Here is a 13,187-nt window from a genome sequence, read left to right as displayed (position 1 = left end):
TTACAATAATAACAATAATCATAATAAAATATTGTTACTGTTGGCCGCAGAATAATATTTTATCCAGAATTGGTAAAATACTCTAACCTCAATTTTCGCTGGACGAATAATTGATGAAGTGTTAAATATTAATTCTGAATCATTTACGGTGAATCATTTACAGTTGATTCAATTCTTATTCCCTGTAACAATTAAATTGAGCTAATAAATAGGCTAAGTCCTTACATAATGGTGGAGAAAAATTCGTGCAGTTTAATCTAATTTGTACACAAAACAAGTAACTTGTGTGATTGTATCTTTTCTTGATCCGGAAGATAGATTAGAAACAGAAACGAGGTTTTTGATTGTCATAACAATGATTGCACATAAGGCGCTGTGGATGAATGAAATCTGAACTCGAGTTGTTTGTCTGTACGTTTTGTTGTTGTTGTTGTTGTTAAAACTGCAGTAAATGAATCTAAGATTGTCTGCCAAGACAAAAGGAAAGTCGCCTGAGAGCGCACCAGGACAGAGTAAGCGTGTTCCTTGCTTTTGGTTCCTTTAAGGCCTTAGCTATAGTGGATAATATTGCGTGTTCCAATGTTATTTCAACTAAGCTAAAATCCCTGCATGGTCACATTAGAGAGTAGCTACCTAATGTGCCGCCTATATCCGCTCATTTGTGAGATGAGATATTAATACTCTAAACACTATACGTGTCTGAGTTTGATTTGAATGGGATTATTTTGAAAATTCTTGATCAAGTATTGTTGCAGTAAATCCTGCATGTTGTTGCGTGTCCAGAAACTGACACGAACGATTCAGATCGCCGAGATCTCAGTAATGTTACTATTATTAATTGCAGAAAAATCTGTGGATGAATGTGCCTCACTCTAACGTGTGGGGGTTGTTCAGCTCGGAAACATGAGAAGCTGAATGGTTCATTGTCATTGAGAACTGCGCCATCAGTTCAATGATTAATGTGATTTTGTATGTTCGTTATCTGTGTGCAAAGAGTATAGAACAAGCGTACTCTTTTGTTGTGCGTCACGGTCCCCACAACAGTGACAGCTGTAACCCGGAAGCCCTAAGAAACCTTTCCCGGGGTAACCTTTAAGTGCGCATGCGCAGTCTGCCAGCGCCATATTCAACTGTGTGTAAACAAAGCTTAGCACAAGCTGAGCTAGCTAAAGCTAGCACGGTTGCATTACAGTCTATGTAAAGCTAGTAGCATTGCTAAAGGGCTAGTGGCTAGCATAGCATTTTGTGGTCTGAATGCAATGTTGCAATGTTGGAATGACTTCTTCCTTACTGAACTTTAATTCACTCCAGTGCTTTCACCTCCCTCTCTGTCTAATTTACACATCTTATCTTTTCTCATCTCCTCCCATTTGAGAGAACGTGACAAATGTTAAATTTAATAAACCTGGTTTTTAATATCATTTGTTTGAGAGTTCTCTCTCCTAAATTTACTCTTGTCAGTTAAACACTGTTTTGTTTTAGTAGCAATCGTCCTAATTACTTTTAATTACATTTTATGTTATTTGTAATTGCTCTTATTGATTTTAATGACATCTGGGAATATGAATTTTTGATTGGAAACTTTAATTCGATTTCAATTTTAATTGTAAATCAATTTCATATGGTAGGGATATTTGTGGATTAATTTAATGGTAGTTCCTTACCAACATCTGTCAATTGTAATCATTAACTAATAATTATGGCTTTGAAATTTTAATTTCATTAGTCATTAATTAGGATGTGGGCTTCCCTAATTCAGATGATACTTGATTAATTAATTTGATTATAATTGCTCTCAATGTTTAATGCTGAACCCATTACAATTTTAATTCACAACTTCCAAATTTGAATTCAAAATTTCATTTAAAATAAAGTTTAGTCTCAGACTTTCACTCCCTCAGTCTTTGATTTAATTCATTTATTTAAAGGAAAATTTTGGGGTCTCCCTCAATACTTGGGTCAGTTGACTTCTCCTGCTAGCGCAGTAAGCCAACCCCCTAGGTGTAGCGACTCCCTAGCGCCACCACTCTGTCAACCCTGTAATTTTTCCAAATTTTGGGAGCAAAACTTCACTCTCTTTCTTCTTCTCTCTCTCTCTCTCTCTCTCTCTCTCTCTCTCTCTCTCTCTCTCTCAGCTGTCCTCTTCTGGTTTGACTACTGCTGCTGGTTTTTGGATTTGTACCTGTGAAAGTCATAAAAGCAGAGTGTTTGAGAAATATTTAACAAATATTTGGGAAACGGAACACTTCTTTTAAAATAGTATGACACTCACTTTACCTTCCCTCCTCATCCTGTTATCCTACCCAGCCTAGGCTCGAGCAGGTCGACAAGGAGACTGGTAGGCGTCCATAAACCCTGAGCACGCGTCTAGAAGCGCTTTAAGTGGTGCATGGTTGTCAATCCTACTAGCTGAGAAACCAATACTGTCATTGTTATTGTTTTTCTTTCGCCCCGAAGGGAATTTTAATAACAATCACAGTCCTGGTACTTTGAAATCCTTTTCAAAACCCCTGTCTAGAACCATCCTTCTAAAATTAAATTTTACAAAACTCATTCTGCAAACAGTGTTAAAGACAAAACTTCATCTTATAGGGAAACTGGAAGCACCCCATTATTATTCTGCTCTTTGCTAAATGCTATTCTGTTTGTTTCATGCTCTTCTTTTCTTCTGCTGTTCTCTAGCTGTGCTACCTGTGTGTGCTTACTGATTCTTTCCGCAGAGACTCCGAGTTAGAAGCACATCCACGAGAGGACCACAGTCGAGAACCAGTCTTACCTGCACATTTACACACTCATTACTCATTCCCATTAACTCACAGTTGACATTGCACACTTACACCTTTGATTTGCCCTGCTTGTTTGTTTTGTTTTGTTGTGTTTTGTTTTGTTCTTTTCTTCAAGGTCTGTGTCAGTTTCGGGTTTAGATCTCCCTCGCGGTGCCAAACATGTCTCGCACAACAGACCCTGCTGGACACTGGAAGGATCTGGAGACCTGGCTAAGTGTTGTAACAGACAGCCTCCTACCTAAGGCCGCTGAAACACTAAAGCATCAGACACAGGACCAGCTGGATGACAACATAGCAAGCCTCATGAAACAGGACCCAAGCCAGAGCTACAGTCACAAAGAACTAGCCAAGATCACCGGCTCCTTAAGCCACACACTCATCGCCACCCTCAAACTGAGCGACAGGCAAGCCGCCCATCGCCAGCAGGAGCTGACACATGCACAACGACGCATCGAACAGCTGGAGCTGGAGGCTCAGGAACGACAAGAAGGGCCTGATGAAGTGGAACAAGGCGCAAAAGAGGAGATCAACAGGCTAAAAGAGACCCTAGCAGCTACTACGCAAGAAATGGAACGAGGCAGAGCAGACCACGCTGACCTCTCCGACAAGCTACAGTACGCAGAACAGCTACTGGAAAAAGCAAAGGCTGACTTCAGAGACAAGAACAGCCGAATTAAAGCTCTCGAAACTCACCTGAATGAGTCAAGAAATGAGGTCAGCCGCCTAAAACAACAGCTTGACTACATCAAAGAAGAGTCTGACAGTATTAAAGAGGAACTCAAGCATGCATATGAATTGCGCTGTGAGCCGTCAAGAACACGTCGGACACCGACTTCACCTTTGCCAAGCAGGACCGGCTCCCCTGTTCCTGGACTGGCACATGATCAAAAGGGGGCAGTGCCAAAACAGTCACCTGTTCCCTCCGAAGAATCCTACCTCCCCGCTAAGCTAAAAGAACGTGCTCCAGCCAGCCACAGATCATCTCATGGCTTGGACCTCAGAGACCTTGACAAGCTCGCTAGAAACATTGGCAAATTCACTCCAAATGTGCCAGGTAGTCCAAATGTTCAGAGTTATCTGCAAGATATTGACTTCCATCTGGAAATGAGACCCAATGTCACTGACAAAGATAGACTTTATTTGCTCAGAGCCACATCCAGCTCTGAAGTGCGCAGCTTCCTGGACCGGCAGCCTGCCCACACAAAGACTGATTACCACCTGCTCCGAGAAGCTCTCATCAGAGAGTTTGCCGACCCTGAGTCAGAACGAGGACTAGTGGCTGCCCTGGAAACAAAACAAGGTCGTCACGAAACTCCTCAAGTCTTCTATAGCCGACTAAGGCTAGCATACTTCGGGTCTCGCAACGAACAGAGCATGGAGGAGGAATTGAACTTCAAAACTCTCTTCCTGAGAAACCTCCATCCTGGGGTGAGCCACCATCTTGGCGTCCTTGCCTGTCCACGCACAATGAGTGCTCAACAGTTAAGAGACTTGGCTCACAAAGCCTACTGTAAACAGAAGATGGCCTTAGAAAAGGGCACCAAAACCACCGCAGTTCTTGACTTCAACACTCAGAGTCAGGGGCTGGCCCTAGAGGGCACCCAGCGTCAAGACCTTGCCAAGCCGACACCCAAAGAGTGGAATGCATCCTCGTCCAACAGAGAGTGGGACTCCCACACTGGAACTCGACCTAAACCGAGAGACAACCGCTGGGATGGACCACGTGGACGACAACGCTCACCTGGACGTCACTGGGAAAATTCATGGAACCAATCAAGACCTCATGAGAGTCATTGGGAGAAAACCTGGAATCAGCCAAGCTCATTTGGAAACCCCAGAGGAAAAGGCTCATGGGAATCCATGGGAAAACGACAAACACACCCTGGAGCAACCAGCCCAAGGAATCGACGAAAAAACTCACAAAGATTCCAAGCTGACAGAGCTCAAAATGAATCCATACCAGAACAAAAGACTTCACCTTGTTTCGACTCTCAAGAGCTGATGAAAATGATGATGAAAGAGTTCTTCCAACGAAAGGAGGACGACCGGAAGTGGGAAGAGAAAGCGAAATCAGATTCATCCTGACTAGAACACACCCCAGAGATGAGGTGCTGTTCTCTGGGGTGTGTTGAGTCAGGTGGCAGCGACCACCTGACTCAACACACCCCAGAGAACAGCACCTCATCTCTCTCTCAGAGAACCACAAGCACCATAACTTCAAACGGACAAGAAGTCCCACCTGAACATCCTGCAAAGCAGTCAGAAACTGATCCAACACCTGATGGGTCAGATCACAGCAGTGTCCAACAAACACCTGCTGTTGAAATCACTCCAGTTCCTGAAAGTGCTGTCTTGGTCGTCTGCCACTCCTCCGAAGAAAATGAAATAAATGCTGACATCCTACCTCTATCATCCCAAACTCCAGTCCCCCAACTCCTGGGTGATCTCATTGAGAAAGGTATCGCAAGAAAGTTTTACCTCTCCGTTATCATCGAACAACACATCAAGGTCGAAGCCCTCCTCGACACTGGAGCTGACATCACCCTAATGTCAACAGAACTCCTTGAAGAAGTCCAAAACAGAACAAAGAGGTCTAACGGAACCTTCAAACTTCAAAGGTGTGAGCTGAACCTCCAAGCATATTCCCACACAGGCCTACAACTAAAACATGTGGCACCGATTCACCTAACGGTGGGACCAATGAATCTTGTTCACCCAGTATACGTCTCACCACTCAACACATATCCTCTCCTCATTGGGAAAGACCTGCTTAACCGCTTTGAGCCCTTAATAGACTTCAAACACCTGAAGATATGGACACAAGTCCGTGAGCCTCTGCCCCTCCAGTCAGTAAACCTGAACGAATTGCAGTGTCAAGCCACAGACACCGCCCCCCATCCATTGACTGACGATGCAAGTTCAAAGTCAAGAGCAAGTTCCACTCCAAGCAACAGGAACCAAGACCCATTCCTCTGCTCACTGCAAGCGTCAGACTCAGGTTCCCTCCGAATCATGACTGCCATAAATGTCCAAGACACATCAGTGCCTGATGCAGCATTAGCCCTGTGGGCTGAAAACTCCGCTATCAGCCTGAAGCTCTTCAGAACATTGAAGCAGACAAATCAGAGCATACCACACATCTCAAAGCATAGCCGCTTCCCTCTCAATCCATGGTCAACAACCATGGCTACCTCCAAGATCGTCTGTGCCGTAGACATACGATGGAACAACAGACTCTTGAGTCACTACTTCCTGGTTGTCCCCAACCTGCCTCATGACATCTACATAGGAGCAGACATCATGGTCCGTCTCAACGCCTACGTTGACACCGTGAATGACATCATATGGGCTCCCTTGTCACACCAATTGACATCTTCAGTCAACCTCAAGAATCTTCGATCTGGTCAAACAATACCAGATGCATGCGCCATGATCAACGAGCAAGAAGCCATAGTCCCCGCTTACAGCAAGAGTGTCAGTGTCCGCCTCAACATGCGACCTGGCCAGACCCTTAACAGTAAGCTAGGCTTCTTCCAACCTTCCAGGACCTGCCTAAAACTAGGACTGACCTTGGAAGCCACACCTCTCATAGAAGTGTCATCTCGTGCTGTGTATGTGTTGTTCAACAACTGTACGGCCGAAGACATCAATGTGCCAAAAGCCAGTCACCTGGGATGGCTCATCAACCAGGCGTTCCATGACTTTGAACTGACAGTTCCTGTCATCGGCCACATACCAGTTGAACTAATGTCAGATGAATGCCACAACACCGTAACTTGCACAAAGCCCCATGAGATCATCACCATCACTTCTATTCTGCCGGTGCCTAAAGAAAGTGTCTGCCGATCAGAACTTACAGATGACACTCACCTCGCTGTCTACGCTGTGTCAACACAGACTGCAACAGAGTCACCTGTAGAACTGACTGTCAAGGCCCACAGTCCCTCAAAGGACTCAGAGGAACCCTACGCCGGGTTCAATGCACAAGTCCAACAAATCCTGAGCGAGGCGGATGCCCTCCACAGTGAAATGGATCGCCAAGGACTCAAAGAAGTTCTGTGCAAATACAAGGACTCCTTCGCAAAGGATTCCCTGGACTGTGGCCTGACTGATATCCACATGGTGCGCATCCCAACTCACCCAAATGCGCCACCGACATTTGTGCGGCAGTACAAGATTCCGATAGCATCATACGAATCAGTGCAAGATATCATTGACTCCATGCTACAAAAGGGGGTCATCCGACCCTGCAACAGCACCTACTCCGCCCCGATATGGCCAGTCCTAAAGCCAAACGGCAAATGGCGGCCCACCATTGACTATCGCAAATTGAACCAGCAAGTTCCCTTATCGCGATGGCCTATGACTCAATTGGACCAAGAGACTCCCAAAATCAAAGGCTCCACGATCCTATCCACACTGGACGTCGCCTCAGGATTTTGGACAATCCCTGTCCACCCGGATGACCAACACAAGTTGGCGTTCACCTTTGGCAATCGACAATTCACCTTCACAAGGTGCCCCTTCGGCTATGCCAACTCCCCAGCTGAATTCAACATCTTTCTGAACAAAGCTTGCCCCGATGCCAGAGCCAGAGGCAACCTCATTTATGTTGACGATATCCTTATGAAAAGCAACAATGTGGCAGACCACCTCAAGGAAATCGACCATGTCCTGAACCAGCTGACAACAGCAGGAGCGAAAATTGCCCTCCACAAAGGACAATGGTGTAAAACCAAGGTAAATTATGTTGGCTTGCTCGTCGGACGAATCGGCATTGAGCCGCAGTCCAGCCGTACACAAGCAATACAAAACATAAAGACGCCCACTAACATTTCTGAGCTACGAAGATTTCTGGGAGTGTGCAACTACTCACGACAGTTCATCGAGAACTATGCTGACATCGCACGACCACTGACTTCCCTCCTGAAGAAGGACAAACCCTTTGTTTGGTCGGAAGCCCAGGACACAGCCATGAGCGAGCTCAAACAACGCCTGTGCTCCGCCCCATGCCTGGCCTACCCCGACCCAGGAAAAGAATTCTATCTGGAAGCTGGATTCTCCAATCATTGCCTCAGTGCAGGTCTGTACCAGCTCCACAACAAAGACAAACGGGTGGTCGCTTATGCCAGCAAAACCTTGCTTCCCCCAGAATGCAAATACTCAGACTGCGAAAAAGCCTTGCTTTGCACTGTATGGGCCATTCAGCGTTTCTCCAACTACATCGGAGCTCAGAAGGTTATCATTGAAACGTGTCACCAACCAGTGACCTTGCTCAACAGCCAACAAATCAGGGATGGCGTGGTAACCAACGCCCGCATAGCTACATGGTTAATGACGCTCCAAGGACGAGACGTTGAGGCAAGATATGCCCAAAACCACAAATCCTCACTGGGAAACGGGCTAGCAGCCTGTCAGAGCTGTTCAACAGACACGCTGAATACCTCAGCAGAAGCCAAAGAACCGGCACCACCGCAACTGACAAACTATAGGTACTTCGAGGAGAATGTGTGTGAAGGCATGCCCACAGCATATGTCGATGGTTGCTCCTACAATCAACAGGGCAACTTGAAAGCGGGAGCAGGCGTGGTCTGGCTCAACAATGACCCTTGCCCACCACAACAGTTCAAGTTAGGCCCTCACTCATCTCAGTATGCAGAGATAGCAGCCATCCTCATCACCCTACAACTGGCCGCCTCCCACAACATAAAAGAACTCCTGATATGTACTGACTCGAACTATGCCCGTCTAAGTTTCACATGCCATCTAGCCGGATGGAAACAGAACGGATTCAAGACAGCTAACAACAAGCCTGTCAAACATCAGGAACTTTTCCAAGCATGCGATACCATTGTCACCACACATGACATGATCATCTACTGGAAAAAGGTCCGCGGTCATTCACACCAACCAGGGCAAGACAAAGATCTCAATGACCAAACCGATGCCCTTGCCAAAGCAGGTGCATCACATGGAGAGCCTTGGAAATTCCCATCCCTCCCACCCAACCCTTCAGTTGCAGCCATAACCCGCCGCCAGCACGCCATTGGCGTGCAAACCCCCGCCTCCTCCCATGTTGAACTCTCACCTCAGTTCACTGCGGATGATCTCCTCACCCTCCAAGCGTCGGATCCAACGCTGCAAACCATTATCGCTCACATTTCCGACCCATTAACTCATCCCATTTCCACCTCCGACCTATCCAATTCCTCTGATCTCCGCCACCTTCACTCAATCAAGCACATGCTGCATCTCAAGGACGGCGTTCTCACATATGTCCCTGAGCCCCTAACTGCGCCAAAGCTTGTAGTTCCTCAGAGCCAAAGGGGGATAATGCTGACACACGCCCACGATGCACCATGCGCTGGACACCATGGCGCCAAGGCCACCTATGAAACACTCAAACAAGTAGCATATTGGCCTGGCATGCAGCAAGATGTGACGGAATACGTAAAAGGATGCCTGGTGTGTTGCCAGTTCCAACCGGCAAACCCAAACCACAGAGCACCACTACAACGGAAAGGAATGACCTTCCCATGGTCAGACCTCCAAATAGATTGGGTAGGACCCCTGCCACGGTCAACACGGGGTAACAAATACTTCCTCACCGTGGTTTGCGAATTCACAAAGTGGGTAGAGTGTCTCCCAGCTCCCAACGATACAGCAGAAACAACAGCCTGCCTGTTAATGAACCACATCTTCTCAAGATTTGGACTGCCTCTAAGAGTCAACTCTGACCGAGGAACCCACTTCACCGCTGAGGTTATGCAGGATGTATGGAAACTCCTGGGCATACAGGCCAAGCTTCACATAAGCCATCATCCAATCTCCTCAGGGCAGGTCGAACGGGCCAACAAGACAGTGGCAAGCATGTTGAAGAAGTATGTGTCCGCCAACCAAAAGGATTGGGATATCAAGCTCCCTCTGGTACTGATGGCCATCAGGGCCACCCCTCACCGGTCTACCGGAGTAGCCCCATTCGAAATGATGACAGGGCGACAAATGACACTACCGCTACACCTGCTGTACCAACCTGGTGACATGAACCTCGTCACCGCCTACACCACTCACCAGTATCTGGAAGAGTTGCATCAGCACCTGAGAGCGACTTTCGCCTTCGCACAACAAAACCCCCAAAGAAGCGCGGAAGGACGTAAAGCCTACTACGACAAAAGGGCCTCTTACCAAGAACTCGATGTCGGAGACAAAGTGTGGTACTACAGCTTTGCCCAGCCAAGGCAGAAAGCTCCCCATCGCCTGTCAAAGAAATTCCTACCTCACTGGACAGGACCACATGAGCCTGTGGACAAGCTCTCACCTGTCGCCTACCGAATCAAAATCAGACAGGGCCGCAACGAGCCTGTCCTTCCATGGGTCCATCGAAACCAGATAAAGAGGCACCAAGGTTCCAACCGTCAGGAAAAGGGGGAGGTTCAAACCCACTGACACAGACCGACAATCCCCTACTCTACACCACACTACTGACTTTGTCATTCTAGGGAAAGTTTTTTTTTCTGGTTTTGTTTTACACAACACTTACACATGCTCCTCCACAGCACTGCTAGGAACAAGGAACAGGAAAATACCCATCAACGGATTTAAAGACGAATCTGTCCTATCAATACCTCCCTTGTGTTGATCGTCCATCGTGACCCGGTCACTCGTGACTCCGGTCAAAGTTTAAACTATGCTTAAGGACTCAATCTTGAATCTCAAAAGGGACAATTGTCGATTACTTAAAGTATTAACTATATACAGAATAATACATGCCATGATGTAATTACTAACATGTCTATTCAATGTATTCAATATGTGGGTTTTCTTCAAATGCATTATTGTAATCATTGTTTTAATTAGGTCAGTCTAGTAATATGTGTGTAAGAAGTGTGTCATGTTTGAGTTTGGTAAATTGGTAAAATACTCTAACCTCAATTTTCGCTGGACGAATAATTGATGAAGTGTTAAATATTAATTCTGAATCATTTACGGTGAATCATTTACAGTTGATTCAATTCTTATTCCCTGTAACAATTAAATTGAGCTAATAAATAGGCTAAGTCCTTACACCCAACAGCGACTATACTTCCCGAGGATTAAAAAAGCTAGCATGAGTAGTATCATCATAATCAACTTTTTACAGATGTGTAGTGGAGAGGATCATGACCAATAACATCACAGTCTGGTTTGGCAGCTGTTCTGCCACTGACAAGAGGGCCCTGCAGAGAGTGGTAAAGTCTGCCCAGAACAATCATTGTGTCCAGACTATTACTAAATAACCTAAAACCTACTGTTTATCTTTGCACAACATGGAGTACCTCACTTCAACACTTGCAGACATACAATTAACACTTCCAGGACAATGCTGTTTATACTGTTTTTTTTTTTTTTGTTTTGTTTTTTTAGATCACCTAAAAACAACACTGGCTGTGAAATTCTGGATTTATTGCCTACGTATATATTTATTGCCTATGGACATATAATTTTACAAATTCACCCTTACACATAATCCGATATAAAAAAGTATGTGTATTTGGCAGACTGGACTTGTAAGCCTCACTGCATTCGGTTGGGAGGGCTCAACCAGCATTTGGAGGGGCAGGACAAAACTGTAATGAATTGACCCCATCACTGCCTCTGAACGGGAAGCACGCTGCAATGCAAAAGGGGGCGAAAAGCGTTGATCTCTCACTGCATCCAAATGGGAGGGCTCAACCGGTGCTTTGTGGGTGTAATTGAGGGAGCTCGCAGTTGCTGTTGTTATTTGAGTTTGGTGTGCTGAGTTTGAAGAGAGCAGATATGGTGGATTTGAAGTTTTGTAAAATATGGACTGACTAGCGTTTGTGGGCTTGATGGGCTTTTTTGATATGGAACCGATTAGACCTGATATAGCATTTGAAAGTGACTGATGATCATCAACCAAGAGTTTGGATCTGTTGCTGGGAGAGTCCTTTTTTGGGCTGCTGTAGTTGCTGCCCCTATGCAGAATGAGTGACTGGAATAATTTTCTGCTGGGATGCCTGATCAAACGAGAATTGATTTGAGGTGTTTTTGAAACCAAAAACATGTAACGGGGTGTTGGAGTCATCTACGAAGAGAGGATTTGGCCTGGGAGTTTCTGAATTGAAGTTAAGTTAGAATGGAATTGCACGGCTGGATAGGTGATGGGAGGTTAAGGATAAATTAAGTTCCTTTTTTAGCTTGGTTTGTCTTTGATAAAATAAGACATGGTTTCACTGTCAAGCACTGATAAATCTGCAATGGTAGAGTGGATTGTAGGGTTAAAGTTGGAAGTAATGGTGAGTTCTGAGCTTTTGAGCAAGTCAAAAAGGCTAAAGTAAAGCAACAAAGTACTGTAAAACTCTTGTGAGGCACCTGATAGCATTTACTGAAGGTGTGGCTCATGAAGTAGGCTTTCAATGCATCCTCTGCATCCTTATACGTCGTACCTGTGTTATGTAATGAGTAGAAAATCTGTTGTCTCTCTGTGCCAAGGCAGTGAAGCGTTACAGCTCTCCATCTATTGTCCAACAGAAGGCTGTTCTCACGGCCGGTACGGTGCGCTTTTGAGCGCTGAAAAGCCGTTTTTACGGCTGGTAAGAGTGAGCGCCTTCAAAGAGAGAGAGAGAGCACAAGACAGGCTGCACACAATCCCTGTCTGTGTTGCGGCGGCCGTTCCCCTGTGTGCTTCAGCACTTTTAAAAGAGTAAAGTCCCTGAAAGAGCTTACACAAGTAGATTTGCGTCTTTTTAAAGATGACATCCTACTTGTGTTTCTGGATGCGGTCGTTCCTGTCCTCACTGACGGCCACGATCACTGTTTCATATGTCTGGGCGCGTGTTGAAATGATGTTCGTGGGTGTTTCATGTTTTCATATCGTGACCCGGTCGTGACTCTTCTTTCTCCAGGAAGCTTGAGTCCCCTCTGTTGTTGGCCAGCTGCCGCTTGTGTGTAAAAGCACAGCCACTGGTCTGCCCGACACTCTGGGAGACCGTGGAGATCTGCGAGAGCAAACCTCTCGCTCCTCTGCGTGTCGTGTGCCGTCGAGCTGCCGGGCAACCCAGCGCTCGCTCGGCGCTCTAAATGCGCGGTTCCCTTGCATAATCTCCATTGTAGTGCCCTCTCTGGTGCACCAGAAGAGGTCTACTTTGCTGATATGGCTTGGGTGACATGAGGTTGAGGGGTTCCTTCGGGGAACCAACCCCCTAGGGCCCCTCCCTCTCTAGCGCATTTGCAAGCTGTGCAGTTTCTGGATTGGATTGCTGGTCCTTCTCATAGGGGAACCTAGCATTTCATTCAGAGCTCCAGCTGAGGGACAGACGTCGATTGCAGCATCGGAGAGAGTGCTGTTATGCTCTGGAAATGAGGGTGACACTGCCCACTGTAATGGTGCGTGCTTATGCT

General features: G+C 46.1%; 1 protein-coding gene across 1 annotated transcript; it reads left to right on the top strand.

The window, feature by feature from the left end:
• The first annotated feature begins 358 nt into the window (after positions 1–358).
• Positions 359–4,886, top strand: LOC125272406. The gene has a single exon (XM_048197216.1). It carries the CDS (start codon positions 2,946–2,948, stop codon positions 4,869–4,871), a length of 1,926 nt encoding a protein of 641 aa, XP_048053173.1. The 5' UTR covers positions 359–2,945; the 3' UTR covers positions 4,872–4,886.
• The last annotated feature ends 8,301 nt before the right edge of the window (positions 4,887–13,187 follow it).

Source organism: Megalobrama amblycephala, linkage group LG7 (assembly GCF_018812025.1).
Source record: "Megalobrama amblycephala isolate DHTTF-2021 linkage group LG7, ASM1881202v1, whole genome shotgun sequence".
Classification (NCBI taxonomy): domain Eukaryota; kingdom Metazoa; phylum Chordata; class Actinopteri; order Cypriniformes; family Xenocyprididae; genus Megalobrama; species Megalobrama amblycephala.
Note: the sequence above shows the minus strand (reverse complement) of the source record. Positions and strands in the feature narration are given on the sequence as shown.

Bases quoted from the DNA above. Each gene is read 5' to 3' on its own strand.
- LOC125272406 (XM_048197216.1), top strand. From the start codon at position 2,946: ATGTCTCGCACAACAGACCCTGCTGGACACTGGAAGGATCTGGAGACC.